The sequence below is a fragment of the Primulina eburnea genome, chromosome 3 (genome assembly GCF_022965805.1).
Source record: "Primulina eburnea isolate SZY01 chromosome 3, ASM2296580v1, whole genome shotgun sequence".
NCBI lineage: Eukaryota > Viridiplantae > Streptophyta > Magnoliopsida > Lamiales > Gesneriaceae > Primulina > Primulina eburnea.
The window spans coordinates 46,044,679-46,063,437 of record NC_133103.1 but is presented as its reverse complement, the minus strand read 5'-3'; the positions used below and the strand labels follow the sequence as shown (position 1 = coordinate 46,063,437).

The following is an 18,759-nucleotide window of genomic DNA, read 5'->3' as shown; positions in this document are numbered from 1 at the left end:
TCGATTTTTTTGTGTTCAGTCCATGGATACTTTTTTAGTACCATATTTCCACATGAAGTGTACCTCATTTTGTATGACATAGTACCGCAATTTTGTGGGTAAAGAGTGAACCCAAAGAAATGTTTTGATTGATGATTTTTCACCAACTTCCCCTGTTGTAAACCAAACTAATATGAATATATGAGTTCGATTTGTTGGAGAAATCACCAACTAAAACCACTTTTCTGTTCTTTAAATGTTTTTCTGAAAAAATACATAGTTTGGTTAGAATAGCTATTTTTATCAAGCAATAAAAAAAATTTAAAAGCTAGAATTCGAACTTAAATAAAAGATAAATATTTTTCAATATTTATTCAAACGTCATTTTTTTTTTAAATTTTTTTTTTTTAAAATTAAACTTATTTAAATGAATGTTTAAACTACAACTTCTATATTCAAATTTACAGTACGTTAAGATCACCTTTTAACAAGGGATAGACATAGTTGTTATCAGATTTTTTTTTTGTAAAATAAAATTTTGTGATTTTTATTTATTTTATCTCATTTTAACATAAATTCCTGATTTCGTCCTTTTTTTAATGATGTTACACAATATTAATTTAGAAAAGCTCGCTGGAGCTTCAAATATGTCGTCAAACAATCATATATTATCGAAACAAAAGATTAATATGATAGAATATACACATAACATAAATATGTTTATGAAGTGGCATTATTAATTGAGTGAGCTTAGATGTGAAATTATAACCAATAATTGGTCGTGTAAAATTACCTAACTATTATGGAAAAGTTGGGATTTTTAAATCTGTTTAGAAAAATAAATATATTCAACTTTAAATGATCATATAGTGAATTCTATCTGGAGTGGAAGAAAAAGGATCCGGCTTTTGAAATATCTATAACTATTCAAACTACTTACTTTTCTTATATTATAATTTTCCGAATACATTTATATTCTCATTTGGCCAAACATTTTCAAATATACTTTCAAGTAGAATACGGAATGATAGGGTTAAAACCTAGTTCTAACAATAGGATCTCCGGAGGAAGGTTACCACCATCCTTTGGTAGCGAACCCTTATTATACCAAAGAAGGAATATCAAAGTAGTGCCAAAACATTTAACCAGCGAAGAGAAAATGATAAATTTTATTAAAAAAAAGTCTTATCAAAGAAAATAATCAGATGACAAGTATAGAAATTATTGGTCTCAATTGTATTAAAGACCTTGTATCTTTTGCAAAATTTGGTTGTAGATATAAAATGAACACAACTGGGGATGAACAATCCCTAGTTAATAGAGTACTTTCTCGAACCACCAAGTGAAAAATTGTGGGATTCTATGATACAAACATGAAAGGACCCCAAAACAGAATTCCAGGTTGGTGGAGAATCATAACCAGTGAAAATATTGTAATGAGAAATCAAATTCCCTTGCACCAAACACTTTACAGAAGACTGTTTTAGAACCAATACATCTTTACAGGGTTACACTTAACATTAATGTAATGAACTACAAAACAAAGAAGATCTCGTAGATGATTGAACATCAGCAATGAGAATCGTAACAGGAACAATTTATCTCAACAGAAAATGATTCATTAAACTTTTAGAAATTAGTTTCCTGGGATCAATTAAAATCGCTTGGGATATGACTTCGGTTGAAACCAAAAATTCAATCCTAGTTGAAGAATATCTTATTGAGATATTTGGAAGAATATCAACCCTATTTAAGGAACAATTTATATGGTGGTTTATCTGAATAGTCAAGATATCGAGAATAAAAGAAAATATACCAGCTCCGTATAGTTTTGAATTACATGATATATGTTTAGTATATGTATATATTATGTTATTCACTAAATATAGATGAAATTCATGAGTCAAAAAAGCAAAACAATGCAATTTTTCTTCGCGAAAATGCCATGTCCCTGAAAATAGGAATACATCCCTGACAACCCTGATAAATTGACACAATGATTGACAAGATATCTCAATGCAATGCAATGCAAGCTTATTGAGATATCATGTCAATTTTGTCTTTTGTTAATAAAAGAATACATTCGTGACAACCCAAATACTCTAGTCAGAAGAGCCTTTTTTTAAAAAGGAAAATGGACACAATGATGTCATCTAACAACATTGCCAAAGAAAAATAAACTACAAAATATTAAGGGGTATAAACAAATGTACTCATTTATGTTGTAGAAAAAAATAATATTCAAACAATTATTATAAGCAAACCACAAGGTTAGAAAAAGAAGATCTTTATATCTCATCCTCAAGTCAGAAGCGGAAGAAGTTGAATAAGTTCTTGGAAAACAAGAACAATATGGTCTAGACAAAAATCCATATCTTACAAATCAGAACAAAGAAGTAGACCATCAAGAAATATGATGTATTCTCAGGCATCAAACTCATCTCGAATCATGGGGAAAATACCAACAATAAATCTTTAAAATATCTCACACCAGAGCTTATGAAATTTTTAAAGATTGTATTTGCTAGACATGTGGTGCAAAAGGTCAAATTTCAACAAATTGTCCAGAAAATGATAGAAAGATAATAAGGTACTTTGAACCGACTCTCGATATTGAAAAATGTTTATTACTAAGACCTAGTTAAAGTATATCAGTTTAAAAATAATTATTCAAAGAGAGTATATATGATGAAAAAGGAGTCTCGAGTCAAGAAGAGTATGATGAAACATAATCAAAATCTGACTGAAGATGAAATGTGTCAACGTGAAACACGTGGATATTTGTTTGGTTTCTTTATCCAGACAATCATATCTCATAACACATTCCAAAATATAATGAGAGAAAACCCTATCTTATTGAGATATCAAAGATTCTCTGCAGGACAGATACACAAATTCTTAGGAAATCTTTGCCTAAGAAACAAATAAAAAAAGCATCATCTAATCTATACAATTTACAGAAGGGAAATGACAATCCAATCGAACTTAGAGGAATCCAAATAAAAATGCAATTAATTTCTTTTGAAAAAAAGAAGAATTACAGAAACTCAAGCTAGAAGTAGCATGAACTATGTTCTGGATTCATATTTGAGTAGCACAGATAATGATAAAAGTTACTTTTAAAGAATGAATAGATTCAACAACTGATATTACTATATGCGATAAATGAATAGTTAATCTTCAAGATTCAATTATCTTAGGGAATATATGTATAAGATAAATTGTAAGAATAATTTATCCAAGAATAGCCTCAACCTCACATACCTATATTTTAGTCGAGCCTTGACATTACATCAAAGTTTCAAAAAAAAAAATACTAATGAAAGAAGCATGTAATAGATCATATTCAGTTATACTTAATTTAATTGTGGTGGTGAAAGTCAAAACCAGTAGGCCGTAATAGCTAAATCAGAAGAAAATATAAATTGACATAAGCAGAACTCGACTTATAAAAAGCAGAAGCAGAACTTGACTTATTAGAGCAGAATCAGAATTTAGAAAATCGGAAGCATAACTTATCAGAACTTGACGTCTTTTACTTGATTGTTACAGTCTTAAATGTTACCGTTACTTTACCTATTACTAGCATTTGTTGCACCATTAATATTGTACAAAGACATTTAACGCTCCTTATCAGTATTGGTATGAAACAAGACTGATTACTCTGAAGCTCTCTGCAGGAACTTTTTTAGGTGATAAAGCTGATTTTACTCAGGAGCCTCAGAAGCTGTTTTTGATTATAAATTTATAGACGTTGGACTCAAGTTATCTATATATAGAGGTCAATCCTTTATAGAAAATGTAACGCCCCAGATTCGATGACTGTCCTCATTGTATCAAGACGAGTCTTTCCAGCGTGCTTATGTCCTCACTCACACGCACCCTGGGAAACTTCCCAGGAGGTCACCCATCCCAAAATTTCCCCAAGTCAAGCACGCTTAACTTTAGAGTTCTTATGTGATGAGCTACCGAAAAGAAGATGCACCTTCTTGATATGAGTAGTACAAATCAAATCTTTTAAGCCCTCTTCAACTGTACAGTCCATTACATTGAACAGTCTCGGAATCCCTCTCATTCTCGTGTGGGTCGGTTCATTCATGTTCCCTCCACCTAGAAGCCTGCCAGGAGCCGCTCATTGTTCGTACAACTGATGGCACCGGCGATCACCCCCCGCCCTCTTCGGCCCCGACCTCACATGCCCACCAGCTTCCGCTTGGTTCGTCCCCGAACCACACTTTACTAAGAGAGGTCGGCTCTGATACCACTTGTAAGGCCCCAGATTCGATGACTGTCCTCACTGTATCAAGACGAGTCTTTCCAGCGTGCTTATGTCCTCACTCACACGCACCCTGGGAAACTTCCCAGGAGGTCACCCATCCCAAAAATTGCCCCAAGTCAAGCACGCTTAACTTTAGAGTTCTTATGTGATGAGCTACCGAAAAAAAGATGCACCTTCTTGATATGAGTAGTACAAATCAAATCTTTTAATCCCTCTTCAACTGTACAGTCCATTACATTGAACAGTCTCGGAATCCCTCTCATTCCTGTGTGGGTCGGTTCATTAATGTTCTCTCCACCTAGAAGCCTGCCAGGAGCCGCTCATTGTCCATGCAACTGATGGCACCGGCGATCACCCCCCGCCCTCTTCGGCCCCGGCCTCACAGAAAACAACATTATTATCATTATCAACGCAACGATTATTCCAACGCTAGTTTCAGCTATCATCAACTACTACTTATCTTCAAGCTCAACATACAGAAAAGCAGCATACGCTTTATTCTGAATATCCGATCTTTTGAGATCATATTGTGCTGCTGCTGTTTTGTAATCTCTTCAAGCTAAACACTTTACTACATATTATTGAGAAGTATTTGTAATCTGGAAAAGTGTCTTTTCCATAACTTTGTTGTAATCATTTACATCGTGTTTAGAAACTAAGAGTTTCAGTAGGCGAAGGATAATCCCTAATGAAGTGGGTATGCACAAGTGTTGTACTGTAATAACAAAGTCTTTTAGTGATATCTTCTAGAAACAGAAGAAGGGGAGATGTAGAAGATTTTATCTTCGAACTTCCAGAAACAACCACTGTTCTACAGTCTACTATTTTAATGCTTTCACCCATACCATCAGATCGTTTCTGCACTTATTATTGTGATCGGCTGGTTAAATATTCGAACAAGATAAGCTATAATATCTAACAGGATTCTAGCACCCTTTGCAAAATCGTCCAACAAAGGAACGAGTTTATTCACCACCTCTCTAAACTCTATATCGATCCCCAACATATTCTATTACCTATCAGGTTTCATATATTATGTTTAGTACACATCATTCAGAATTTTTTATTAAAAATGAGTTTATTGAAATATCATAAATATTTGGGAAAGTTACTCAGACAATTTATCTAAAAAAATTCGAGTTTCCTCTAATACAAAATATAGATATCCAGATCTAAAACAACCCAATTCTACAAAAAATCAAAGTCTTAAATTGAAACCAAAAAGACTATCTTTCCAAGTATATAGAATCGAGAGTAACATATGGGTGAAAACACATGCCCGAGAAACCCAATCGGCGCCAAAAAATCTTTGCAACAATAGGAAAGTTTAGATATCCAAAATTATTGAGAGAAGTCGAAGTAGTATTTGATATTATAGGAAAAATAAATCAATTTTTTTTGTAATATCATATACTATTTGGAACAACCTATGGTAAAAACCTACTAATGGATGATAACCATTGGAGGTTTGTATAGAAATTCCAGGAAAAAAAATGATCAATTGATTATTGGACTATAATTTCTCGAGGAATACAAACCTTGGAAACGACTCAAAAACGGAATGAAATTCATGGCAGATGATCGAGTGTGGAATTAAAATTCACTGACCACAAGTCTATTGCCGATGTATAATTGTTCGATTTTCCGCAATTTTCTCCATCCCTCTATGTAATATATGTCATAGTGGAGATGTTATATAAACCATGTAAAGTATAATATTTTGCTGCATATATTGATTCAGGAGCTGGAATTTGTACTTCAAAGTGAGAAGTTTTTCCAAAAGAATGGGATGAATAATTATTTCAAAAAGTTGACGAGATTTTTCAAAATGAATCTTAATCTTATGTTAAAGAATTTAAAAAATAAGAAATACTAATTAGAGGTGTAGGAAAATGTCTTGGTACAAGGTGAAAATACAACTGATTTACTTTTATGATACATGAGCAGAATTTTGTTTTAAAAAAACAATTTTTTACAAAGTTTAAAATCATATACACAAGAAAATGAGATTAGAAGATTAGTGTGCAGAATACCATATGATCAAAAAGTCATAGTGACTAAGAGGAACATTTTAAAGAAAAATGTGAATATAGTTTCACAACAAATGTGGTCATGAAGGAAAATTTCTACACCTAAAATTGAAATATTCTAGAAGATTTTGAAAAACATTGATCAAAATAAGAACATATCAAAACCTTCAATTGTAGGAAGTTTAATTCCCCAAGATACCTTTAAACCAAAAAAATGTAGAGTTCAAATAAAAAAATTCTTAGAATATGTAAGAGAATGATCGAAGAAAACTACACTGAAAATCATTTGGCATGATGAAAAAGGAATAAACTCCAGACCAGCCTTAAAATTAAGAAAGAGGAGAAATATTAGTTTGATAGATGCAAACATATTCCAATGAACATAATTGATCGAAAGAATATATAGATTATTATCTAGGAACATTTGGATCTTGGCTTAATCAAAACAAGAATATCACCATATAACAGTCTATGTTTTTTGGTAGTAAATTATTGTAAGATCAAAAGAAATAAACTCATGTTAGTAAAAAATTATCAAGAAATTAATAAAATTCTGAAGTTTCATGTGTATTTTATACCTAATATAGATAATTTAATTAGTTATATACACAGCATTAAGATGTTCTCTAAATTTGATTGTAAGTGTGTATTCTACCAGATTCAGATGAAAGAAAAAAACAATAAATTCACGACTTTATCAACACCACAAGGTCATTATATTAGGGAAATATTACCAATGATATTGATTAATGAACCTTAGATATTTCAAAGAAAGATGGATAATCTATTTTATCTTGAGTTTGTGTTTGTTTATATTGATGATATTTTAATTGCATCTAATAATATGGATGAACATGTCAAACATTTATAAATTTTATCTAAAATTTGTAAACAAGAATGATTTGTCATATCTGAAAAGAAGACAATCATATCTACAAAGAAAATTGAATACCTTAGAATATAAATAGACGAGTTCAGAATAATTCTTCAAGAACATATTGTGTAAAAGGTACAAAATTTTCCAATAAGCTATACAATGACACATCAACGAAAAAATAATTTTATGATGCAAGAATAGCTTTCGAAAAATGATCATTATTTCTATTTGCTAATAAATTTACTTTTAAATTTGATAATACAAAAGCTAAAGTTTTATTTAAAGAGTGAGTCTCATGTGAGACCGTCTCACGGGTCATAATCCGTAAGACGGGTCAACCCTACCCATATTCACAATAAAAAGTAATACTCTTAGCATAAAAAGTAATACTTTTTCATGGGTGACCCAAATAAGAGATCCGTCTCACAAATATGATCCGTGAGACCGTCTCACACAAGTTTTTGCCATCTTTAAAAGTATAATTAAATCTAAAATCGAGAAGACTAGATTATTAAGATAGAAAGTTTTATGTCAAAATTATATTTTTTAATGTTATTATTATTTTATCTCATGAAAATATTCTTGTAGATTTTCTAATAAGAGATGGACAACATTAATGTCGATGTCATCATGAAGAGGCATTTGAAGGAACGTCTTAAAATATTTCAAAAAAATTTCAATAAGCTTGCCCTAAATACAGAAATTACGGGTAGGCTACAACAAGTTGATAAGAATAATATCTCTAATCGCATTACTGGTTATTTGCATGTTTACTCTCGGTTATGATCTGTATTGCAAAAGTCTATCCTCCAAGTTATTGAGAAATAATTGACTTCTCGAAAAAAGAGTTTTTTCGAGTATAAAGCTCTATACATGGAGTATGGGTTCAAGTACCCTCTAACACAAGTACTAAATCGAGATTGTCTTTAGATGAGTATGCCAAAACAAAAATTTATGATCCAGATCCTTATATCGAGCCATCAAGTCAACCCTTCACTTCAGAAATTAAAAGAAAAGATATCAATCTTATACCTTGAAACAAAAAACTTTAGATATCAACATTAGACCTCAAATAAACAAAATAAAATTTTCATATAAACAAAGGATGAATTCGTCGCTGTATTCTATCACTATATTCTATCACTTATATGTCAAATCCGATTCAAATAAACGAATAACAACAATTTATTTTTGCTCATAACTAAATTAAATACTTTAAAACAAAATGTGTTATACATATGGAATATATAATGTTCATGGTATAGGTTGCATACTCAACACATGAGCTTGTCCACTAGTCTATATTTATTATTCGTAAAGGTTCAAAATATTGATCTATCAGCTTGGCAAGATGGCGGGTGACTTCAAGTAAGTCATCAGGCTCTCATTTAGCTCGGATAGCTTGAGAAAAATCACCACCCTAATGGTTTTGCAAGCTTCTAGCAGTCTAAACTAAACATTCAGCAAGTTTTAATTAGCATTTTTATCGTCTACCATGTTGTCCAAACAGGTCTCTTGTGAGACGATCCACGAATCTTTATCTGTGAGACGGGTCGACCATACTGATATTCACAATAAAAAGTAATACATTTTCAGGATGACTCAAATAAGTGATCCGTCTCACAAAATACGACCTGTGAGACTGTCTCACACAAGTTTTTGCCTTGTCCAAATCAGAGAAGATTATAATATGAGACGATATCACATATTAATTTTTTCATATGTGTTGATCTGGTCTATATTTAGAATGATGTAGGATAGCTGTCTTACAAAATTAATCGGTTAGACGATCTTTCATGAATTTTTTTTTGTGTATTTTGTTAATCATAATTTGTTTGTTAATTGATATTTCTATTTGCATTTATTTGTATCTTTTAAGGTGAATATTTAATTTTTTTTTATTGAAAAAAAATAATAGTGGTTAAATACTTCAATTTGATTTACATAAAAAAAAAATTATGTTCTCTATATATTTCAAGATTGTAAAAACTTAAAATTATCCTTTCAAAAAAAAAAAAAAAAAAACTTAAAATTAATTCATAGTTTCAATCATGACTACACGCAGATTTCAATTTTGATGGAGGATCCAAAGGGAATCAGTGGAGTATATTCTCCACTCTCAAGTATCCTACGTCATATCGTCAATCCGATGCCATGGGGATTTTCAATTCGCCACCTGAGGATTTGATAAAGGGTTCTTGAAAAGCACCTCAAATTGTTTCCACTGTTCAGTTTCCTGGGTTTCTTGAAATTATGGTTCTTGAAGTGGTAGCAGTGTTCAGTTTCCTTTTACTAAATTTATTCCGAGTATTTGGTGATATTCCGACAACTTTACAAGGACCCTTTAAGCCCGTAACTGTTCCGTTGGATGAGAGTTTTAGGGGTCATGCAATTGATTTACCTGACACTGATCCCAGAGTGAAGAGGGATGTCAAAGGGTTTGAGCCCGAGCAAATTTCAGTCTCCCTTTCTTCCAGTCATGATTCTATCTGGATTTCATGGATAACAGGTTTTTTTTTCAAGAATCTATTGGGATTTGCTTCGATTCAATCATACTGTGGCCGATTCTAAAAATTTTATGCCTTCTAATTTGTTATGAGATTCTGTGTTATGCTCGGAACGTAGTTTGCTGATCTAGAAGGGGCATTTCTTGGTGCAGGGGAATTCCAAATGGGTGGAAATATAAAACCGTTGGATCCGAAAACCATTGCAAGTGTTGTTCATTATGGCAAGTTGAGATTTCCTATGATTCACAAAGCTACTGGAGAATCTCTTGTGTACAGCCAGCTCTATCCTTTCGAGGGCCTCGAAAATTACACTTCGGGAATTATTCATCATGTACGTCTTACAGGTATTCGAAGAGATTTTCGCGTATCCGAGATCTTTTTGTTTAGGCAAATCCATTATGTTTTTTTGAATCTTCGCAATGCCAAATTATATAGATAGAAGCATGTGGTTCTACTCAAATAGATGGTGTATGTAACATCTTCTGCAGGTCTGGAACCGAACACTCTATATTATTATCGGTGTGGAGATCCTTCAAAACAGTTAATGAGTGCTATACACTCGTTTAAGACAATGCCGGTTTCTGGTCCTAGGAGTTATCCGAGTAGGATAGCTTTGGTTGGAGACTTAGGTCTCACGTACAACACCACTTCGACTATCGACCATTTGAGGAGCAATAATCCTGATCTAATTCTGTTAGTTGGAGATGTATGTTATGCTAATTTGTATCTTACCAATGGGACTAGTTCTGATTGCTATTCTTGCTCGTTTTCCGATACTCCAATACACGAGACTTATCAACCTCGGTGGGATTATTGGGGGAGGTGATGACTCGTATTCTGCATCTCTCTTTAAGTTAATCTTTATTAGTTGTGATGTTGTTACTAGGAAGCAATTAGTGATGGCCCACTTGGATTCAAAGACGTACTTCGACTGACATTTGAGTACAATTAGATTCTTCAATTTCTTCAGGTAAAACGTATCTCTAGGGATGCCATTGGGGTGCGTATTGTTTGCAGGGCCCTAACACTGTAGGCTTGGTCTGTGTCTCTTATGTGAGTTTATTAAAGTTTGTCTAAAATTACAGCTTTCTACTGTTTTTTCTTTACCTCCACCTGATGATTGTAACTTGAGTTATGTAAACGAGAAATTTTCTTGTGTACATGAGATTCCTCTAGCTTTTCTTTCCAAAATCTCTATGATTTGTGTGACACTACCTTTTTTTTGGCATATGTCCTCCTTTGAACATGTTCACGACTGTGGAAGCAATCAATGAGTTATAGCTCCATGATTTTTCAGATTTATGAAGCCTTTGGTGTCTAAAGTTCCAATTATGATGGTACAAGGCAACCACGAAATTGAAGAACAAGCTAAAAATCAGACGTTTGCATCCTATATCTCTAGATTTGCATTCCCATCAAAAGAAAGTAGATTTTCTTCCCCATTCTACTATTCATTTGATGCAGGGGGCATACATTTTATAGTCCTTGGGGCATATGTTGCTTATAATAAATCAGGTATATGAACAAACCTAACATGGTCACCTTGAAAGTGAAACATTTGTTCAAGTTTGGTTAATGTACCTGGCTGGACTTTTTCTGTAACGTCTTGACTGCAGATGATCAATATAAATGGTTGCACAAAGATCTAGAGAGTGTTAACCGAGATGTTACTCCATGGTTGATAGCTACTTGGCATCCACCCTGGTATGCCACATACGCGGCTCACTACCGAGAAGCTGAATGTATGAAGGTAGCGATGGAAGGTTTGTTGTATGAGTATGGAGTGGACATAGTCTTTAATGGACATGTAAGTGTTTATTTTTTTTAACTTCTCTATGTTTTCGAACACTTGTTTCTTTCTAGGATATGCTAAGTTGGTATGTAGATGCTATGACCTGTTAATATCTCATGAAAAACCATGGACTTTTCCATGAACTTCTTTATCAATTCACTACATTCATGGACATGAAAACAAATCAAGTTCCTTCAAGGACCTTGTTATTACCATTGCCAAAACTTTAGCGCATGCCATTGTCGATATATATTGCCAACTTGCCATAATTTTTTCTCTTTCCATTTCATTATAATTTTGGAATGGTAAAATATGTGAAAATATTCAGGTTCATGCCTATGAGAGGTCAAATAGAGTATATAACTATACTCTGGATCCTTGCGGTCCAATCTATATAGTGATCGGCGATGGAGGAAATCGAGAGAAAATGTCAATCAAGCATGCTGATGAGCCAGGAAACTGTCCAGAATCGTCCACCACGCCTGACCAATTTATGGGTGGATTTTGTGCGCACAATTTTACATCAGGACCAGCAGCTGGTAATTTCTGTTGGGATCGACAACCTGAATATAGCGCATACAGGGAAACTAGCTTTGGCCATGGCATTCTTGAGGTATTTGTTCCCTCACCTCATTTCTTACGCTCATGAGCATCTGCCAAAAAAAATTACGAGTAAAAATTTGAGTACTATCCATTAGATAGTTCGGGTGAGATATAGAGTAACATATACAGTTTCAAGTTCAGCAATGTGTTTGTTGTATAGTATTGTGTAAGAGGTAGATCCTAGCATTGACACAGGCCTTAACCTTGACTACAATAATAATAGTTTTTATATATGTTTCATTTAAATGTAACTTCCTACCAACCTTCTTACAGGGATGTTTGTTGGTAAAAAATCAGTATATCCCTATTTATGCATAGTTATACTCTATTCAGATCTAGTTGTTTTGAATCCCTGCCTGCGACGGCCGAATGTCATATTCAGTGATATATACACCATATAGATTCCTTGAAGTAAAAACATCTATGTCTGGAATCATTAAAAACCCTTCACTTATTTGCATTCATGCATCCTTTAGTGCAATTTAAAATTTTGGATACCTTATATATTTGTAGTTATTATTATAATTTATATCAAGAGATAAAAATAAGTTTCAGTCTGGAGGATATACGTCTCTTAGATGTAGATCTTAAGAGCGGCCAACCACGTAATTTGTGTTATCTTAGTACCATGTTAAAATCCAGCAACTTGAATGCTATACTCAGTGGTATGATTTAGTTCGAAAAAGGAAAGGAAAGCCGCATGTCTTAGATGTTTTGATTGCAGGTGAAGAATGAGACACACGCCCTGTGGACATGGTACCGGAATCAAGACATGTACAACAAATTTGGAGACCAAATTTACATCGTCAGGCAACCAGATAAATGTTTAGTCGACCAGAAGGTGATTAAACATTGTATGAAAAATTATGACATGTAGCTTTCTAACTAAAAACTGTCTGCACATAATTAAATATAGCACTGGAATGTAACTCAACAACTATCACACATGGGTATAGTTTGATTGTACAAATAGTTTTAGGTTGCGGTTGGATGAGAGGATTTGATTTGGCGACAGATTTGATTTGGAAAATGAATTTCAAGTGACACGTATCTTAGGCGTATTTGAAATCCACAACAATTATTACTGAAATTGCATATTTGAGATAAAGTGGATTTGGATTGAAGAACTTCATATGTGTTTTACCTTGTCTTCAAAGAATCATTTTCTGCCTGGATTTAAGAACTTCATATGGACTACGTTTTATGTTGCGGGAGGATTAGATATTTTTCATAAGACTAAAAAAATAACTAAAAGATTCAAATTTGTCAAACAAATGTGTTCTCACATAACATTGTAGAGAGTTACTGCATTTAAAGGCATTTCTTGACTGATTCTTTCTAATTCTTGGAATATTTATGATCCTTTTGATTCATACAAAAGTGAATGAATTTTTGCCTTCTAGTTTTTCATGGGTGGCTGTTTTTGTTGATAAGCGTGAGATTATATATATGGTAAATGTTTTGTTCGAAAAGTCATATATTGTCCGATTGCCATAAATAATTGTAAATGGACAATGATCATTAATAACATAGTAATAGATTTTGTAAAAGAATTTGGTCCCTTTCCCTTTGAATTAATAATAGTGTAATTCATCGTGGGAACTGGGAAGGCTTGGAAAATGATACCATGGTGTCAAAGAGAGTTGCTGTCAGAAATATTGGAAGCTGAGTGTAATAAGATGATATAGTGTTATGATGTAAGAAGCTCATACCGAATCTACGGAGAAAATTGCTATGTAGATCAAAGTTACATTTTTAAGGAATGAAAATACGTGATTAGAGATAAAGTAGATATGAATAGATAGCTAATAAATAAAGATTTGATTGTCCTAAAATTGGCCGAACCCGTATATTTGAAGTGATGGCCTGAGCCAATTCGCGACGGAGGATAGCCGGAGGCCAAACTGATGACTGGAAGTCGAGTCGACTCAGCTTATCGAGGTTCCAAGTGAGGCTTATTGGAAGAAGTATGCTTGATGTGCTACGTCGTGAGGGGGCTCGAGTAGGACAATGCCCGAGATATCACGATGGAGGGAGAGCGCTCTAGAGGCATCATGTACGATGATTATTATAAAAAAGGACATAACATTATAAAAAATAATACAATAGTTATTTTTAAAATATTATATAATAATTAATAATATTATCATTAATGATATTTATAATATTTTATTGTTTTTTAACTAAAATAATAATATGATAACTGTAACGACCATGGTCATAGGCTTGCCCAACATGAGATTCAGCTGATGTCCATGCACTACTATTGGTAATGAGTCGTAAGTTGTTCCAGCACGGGTAGTCGTCCATGTCCATGCACCGTCACTCATAGAATATTACACCCTTAGAAAGTGGTTTCTTTCGCCTCCCCAACACTTGAACCCATGACCTCCAGGCTTAAGTACAAAGATTCTTAAAGTGATGGTACCGATTGATTTATGACCATGTATCACTGCTGGTCATGGGCCGTAGGTTGGTCCAGCATAGGTCGTAGCCCATGTCCATGCACCGTCACTCATAGAATATTCAACAATCCTTGGAAAGTGGTTTCTTTCAGCACTTTAAGAATCTATGTATTTAAACCTGAAGGTCTTGGGTTGAAGGGTTGGGGGAGGCGAAAGATACCACTTTCAGACGTAGAATATTCAATGAGTGACGGTACATAAGCATGGGCTACGATCCATGCTGGACCAACCTACGGCCCATGACCAGCCGCAACAGAACTCCTACAGTTTTGCCACAAAGTTCGTAAGTTTAAATTTAACCGTTAATTTATGAATTTTAAAGTCTTAAAATGAGGCTTAAAGATTTATATAAAGTTTAGTTTTAGAACGTGTTGGTCATGTGGACAGATAATGACATGAAGAAGAAGAGGGCGAGGTAGGAGAATCCCCCTAACTTTGATGTCGAGGAAGATGGACAAAATACAGGGGAACAAGTTTTGGCAGGGATGACCCAACTTTTACAGTAGCTGGTGGGCCAGACTTGACGTGGTCAGGGTCAGCCAGTAGGTAGGGGCCTAGCCTAGGAGGACGTACAGGAGCGCTTCAGGCGCCAGCGTCCAAAGGATTTTCTGGTACTACTGAACCACTCGAGGCTGAGGGGTGGATCAAATCAGTTGAGTTAACTTTTTGAGTATTTATAATTGGTTGATCTGGGTAGGGCACTCTATATGTTGAGGGATGATGCGAGGATCTGGTGGGAAGGTGCTAAGATGACTACAGACCTAGCCAGTCTCTCTTGGGAGGACTTCAAGAAGTTATTCTATGAGCAGTATTTCATAGCAGATGCGTTCTGATTTGACACGAGAGTTTCTGACTCTCAAGCAAGGGGAGCTGACCGTGGTGGAGTATGTTCTCAAATTTGAGAGAGGATGCTACTTTGTCCCTATGATTGGTGGAAACACTACTGATAAGTTGAGACAGTTTGTTGATGGATTGCGATCCACAATTAAGAATGATATTAGGCTGCCAGAGCCTAGGGACTTCTGAGCTGCAGTGTAAGGCCCGAGATAATAAAGATGATATTATTTTAATCCGAGAGTATGTAATTGGAAACTTTTGGAGTTTTGAATTATATTCCAAGATGTTTGCAATTATTTAGGATTGAAATGGAATTATTTAGGATTGAAATTGAATTAAAAGATTAAGCGGGGGCCGATTTTCAAATAATGAAAAGTTGAGGGACTAAAGTGCCATTAGCACTTGAGTGGGACACTTGTCATGCATTGAATATATAAAAATCTCATTTCTCATTCAAAGACTCCAGCAAGAACGAACGAACTCCATGGCTATTCTCACAAATTTCCTCAAAGCCTAGAAATTTATTGTGCAAGATCCGATTATCAGAATTTTGATCCGAACACGGTTCTGTGATTCTCTTGTCAACAGCTACAACTGGACGTAAGTTTTATTGAGTTCTGTTATCATTTGAAAAGATGATGTTGTAGGAATTTGATATAATTCATATATGATATTCTTGACATGTTAGACATCGTAGAACCGAAGTCAGATCAGGAAACAAATTGATTCTGGAATTGTTATGATTTTTCAGATTATATTAATTGAAATTGAATAGATTTGGATTATAGACTGATTACAAATTGTATCGAATATGGGTTATGATTTGTAATTAATATCTGGTGATATGGTATTGACGGGAATACTGAGATTGTGCCGTTATGCCGCTGATTTGAGTTAATTCAGATTAATCAGATTCAGAGTTGAATTGAGAATGGAATATTGATATTATGATTCTCGATATATCGTTTCAGATTTACAGAGACAGTCTTGAGTTCAGAACTGATATTGATATTGTGTCTGTTTTATATTGTCATTTCCAGATTGGGTATGGACAGAGTTGAAGGTGAGACTTTATCTTCGTCAGATCGCGAAGAGAAAGGTATAAATAAATATTGATCCGGGATTGCATAACTCGAGTTAGGTTTGACTTGAGTTTTCCTAAATCACATACTTTATTTTATCGTATTGATATTTGCAGATTATCAGATTGATATGTTAATCTATTGACTTAGAACAGAGTCAGAGTTTGAGTCTAGGGCAGATTAGCCTAGCTAGGGCAGAACAGCCGAGTCTTGGACAGAACTGCTAAGACCCTAGACTTGTGGTATATCGATGAGCTTAGATGTAGATCGACGTCTATTGTAGACACTCGATATAGCATGCCCAAGTCTAAGTCTTTGTCAGAACTGCTAAGACCCTAGACTTACGGTGTATCGATGAGCTTAGATGTAGATCGACGTCTATTGTATACACTCGATACAGCATACCAAAGTTTAAATTAGATCGGGATCCCTATATTAGAAATAAGATAAGATCAGATAACGAGTCATTGATTCATGTAGTCAGATTAGATACATGTTTTGATGCTTGGTTATGCTTTTATATATGTTTTATACGATTGCATGTATACATTGTTTATACTGGGATATTTATATCTCACCGGAGTTATCCGGCTGTTGTCTTGTTTTGTATGTGTGCATGACATGCAGTAAATAAGAATTTGAGGGCATAACAGGGAAATAGATGCAGAGAGACAGATGAAAAGATAGGCTTTGCAGCCTAAGGTTCAGAGGCCATTCGAAAAGAAAAATCAGGGCCTGTAGTGACCTCAGGGGCAACGACCATCAGCTACAACTTCTCCTAAGATCGAATACAAACCACTGTGCCCTAAATGTCACAGGAACCATGATGGACAACGCAAGGCAGAAATGAATGTTTTGCTGCAAGTGTGGAGAACCAGGTCATTATGCTATGTATTGCCCATAATTAAAGCAATCAGTGAAAGGGAGGGCCTTTGTAATGACTGCAGAATAGGCAGATCCAGACACCACGGTGATAACAAGTATGATACGTTTAGCTGGCATGCTTACTACTGTATTGATAAATTATGATGCTACTCATTCGTTCGTACATGAATCTTTTGTTATGAGATAGCCTCTTGTATTTGAAAATTTAGTGGTTGCATTTAATGTGACAGTCCCCTATGGGGAAGAATTCCTATCGACCCGTATGCTTCGTAACGTAGAACTTAGGTGCAAGAAAACACAGTATTTGCGAACTTAATTGTGTTGCCTATGCCAGAGTTCGATATTATTCTAGGGATGGGCTGGTTAACAAAGTATGAAGCAACTATTGATTTTAGACGGAGAACTGTGACTCTTAGACCACCTCAGGAAGATCAATTTATGTTTGAGACGCAGAGAGTAGTAGACCTCCTTGTCTTATTTCTGCTTTGAAGGCACAAAAGTGTTTGAGGAAGGGATGCCATGGATTCTTGACCAGTGTATCTGCAATTTTTAAAGGTGGTCAATTATCATTAACAGATGTTGACATGGTTAAGGATTTTCCAGAGGTGTTTCCTAATGATTTTTTTGGACTCCTGCCAAACAGAGAGCTCGCGTTATCAATTGAGCTAGTGCCTAATGTAGCGCATGTTTCTAAGGCGTCTTATCGTCTAGCACCAACCAAAATGAAGGAGTTGAATGGAAATTCAAGAGCTACTTGATAAGGGCTTCATACATCATAGTTTCTCACCATGGGGTGCACTGGTATTATTTGTGAAGAAAAATGATGGCAGCATTAGGCTGTGCATTGATTACCGAGAATTGAATAAACTTATAATAATAATAAAAATATCCACATCCAAGAATTGAAGATTTGTTTGATCAGCTCCATGGGATCTTGGTATTTTCTAAGATAGGTCTTCGATCGGGCTACCATCAACTGAAAGTTAAGGAAATAGATGTGCACAAAACATCTTTCAGGACTCGTTATGGGAACTATCAGTTTTTGGTCATGCCGTTTGGACTCACAAACGCAACATCAATGTTTAAGGACTTAATGAATAGAGTGTTTAAGACATTCTTAGATCAGTTCGTCATAGTCTTTTCATTGATAACATCTTAAATTATTTTATAAGTTGGGATGAACATAGCGAGGATTTGTGGATAGTGTTGTAGATTCTGAAATGTAAGAAGTTGTTTGCCAAATTCAGCAAAATCGAGTTTTGGCTCGAGAAAGTGGGCTTCTTGGGCCATGTGATATCGAATAGAGAGACATAAGTGGATCCATCGAAAGTGGAAGCAGTGAGGGACTGGATAGTGCCTATAAATGTCACCGAGATCTGTAGTTTTTTGGGTTTGACGGGATATTATTGGCGTTTTATTCAAG

The 18,759-nt window shown here is 34.5% G+C and overlaps 1 protein-coding gene across 2 annotated transcripts; it reads left to right on the top strand.

Moving 5' to 3' along the window:
• Positions 1–9,206: 9,206 nt before the first annotated feature.
• LOC140827654 (purple acid phosphatase 15) lies at positions 9,207–13,079 on the top strand. 2 transcript variants are annotated; one of them, XM_073190413.1, is made up of 7 exons: positions 9,207–9,674; positions 9,825–10,016; positions 10,161–10,494; positions 10,970–11,187; positions 11,289–11,479; positions 11,793–12,077; positions 12,792–13,079. In XM_073190413.1, exons 1-7 carry the CDS (start codon positions 9,419–9,421, stop codon positions 12,942–12,944), a joined length of 1,629 nt encoding a protein of 542 aa, XP_073046514.1. In that variant the 5' UTR covers positions 9,207–9,418; the 3' UTR covers positions 12,945–13,079. The 2 variants fall into 2 exon arrangements, with proteins under 2 accessions (XP_073046514.1, XP_073046515.1); XM_073190414.1 differs by having other exon boundaries at positions 9,437–9,674; positions 9,825–10,003.
• Positions 13,080–18,759: the final 5,680 nt, after the last annotated feature.

Excerpts from the sequence above, each read along its gene's own strand:
- LOC140827654 (XM_073190413.1), top strand. The coding sequence starts at position 9,419 with ATGGTTCTTGAAGTGGTAGCAGTGTTCAGTTTCCTTTTACTAAATTTA. Across the intron at positions 11,188-11,288 it reads TGTTGCTTATAATAAATCAG|ATGATCAATATAAATGGTTG; the intron begins GTATATGAACAA and ends TCTTGACTGCAG. Across the intron at positions 12,078-12,791 it reads TTGGCCATGGCATTCTTGAG|GTGAAGAATGAGACACACGC; the intron begins GTATTTGTTCCC and ends TTTTGATTGCAG.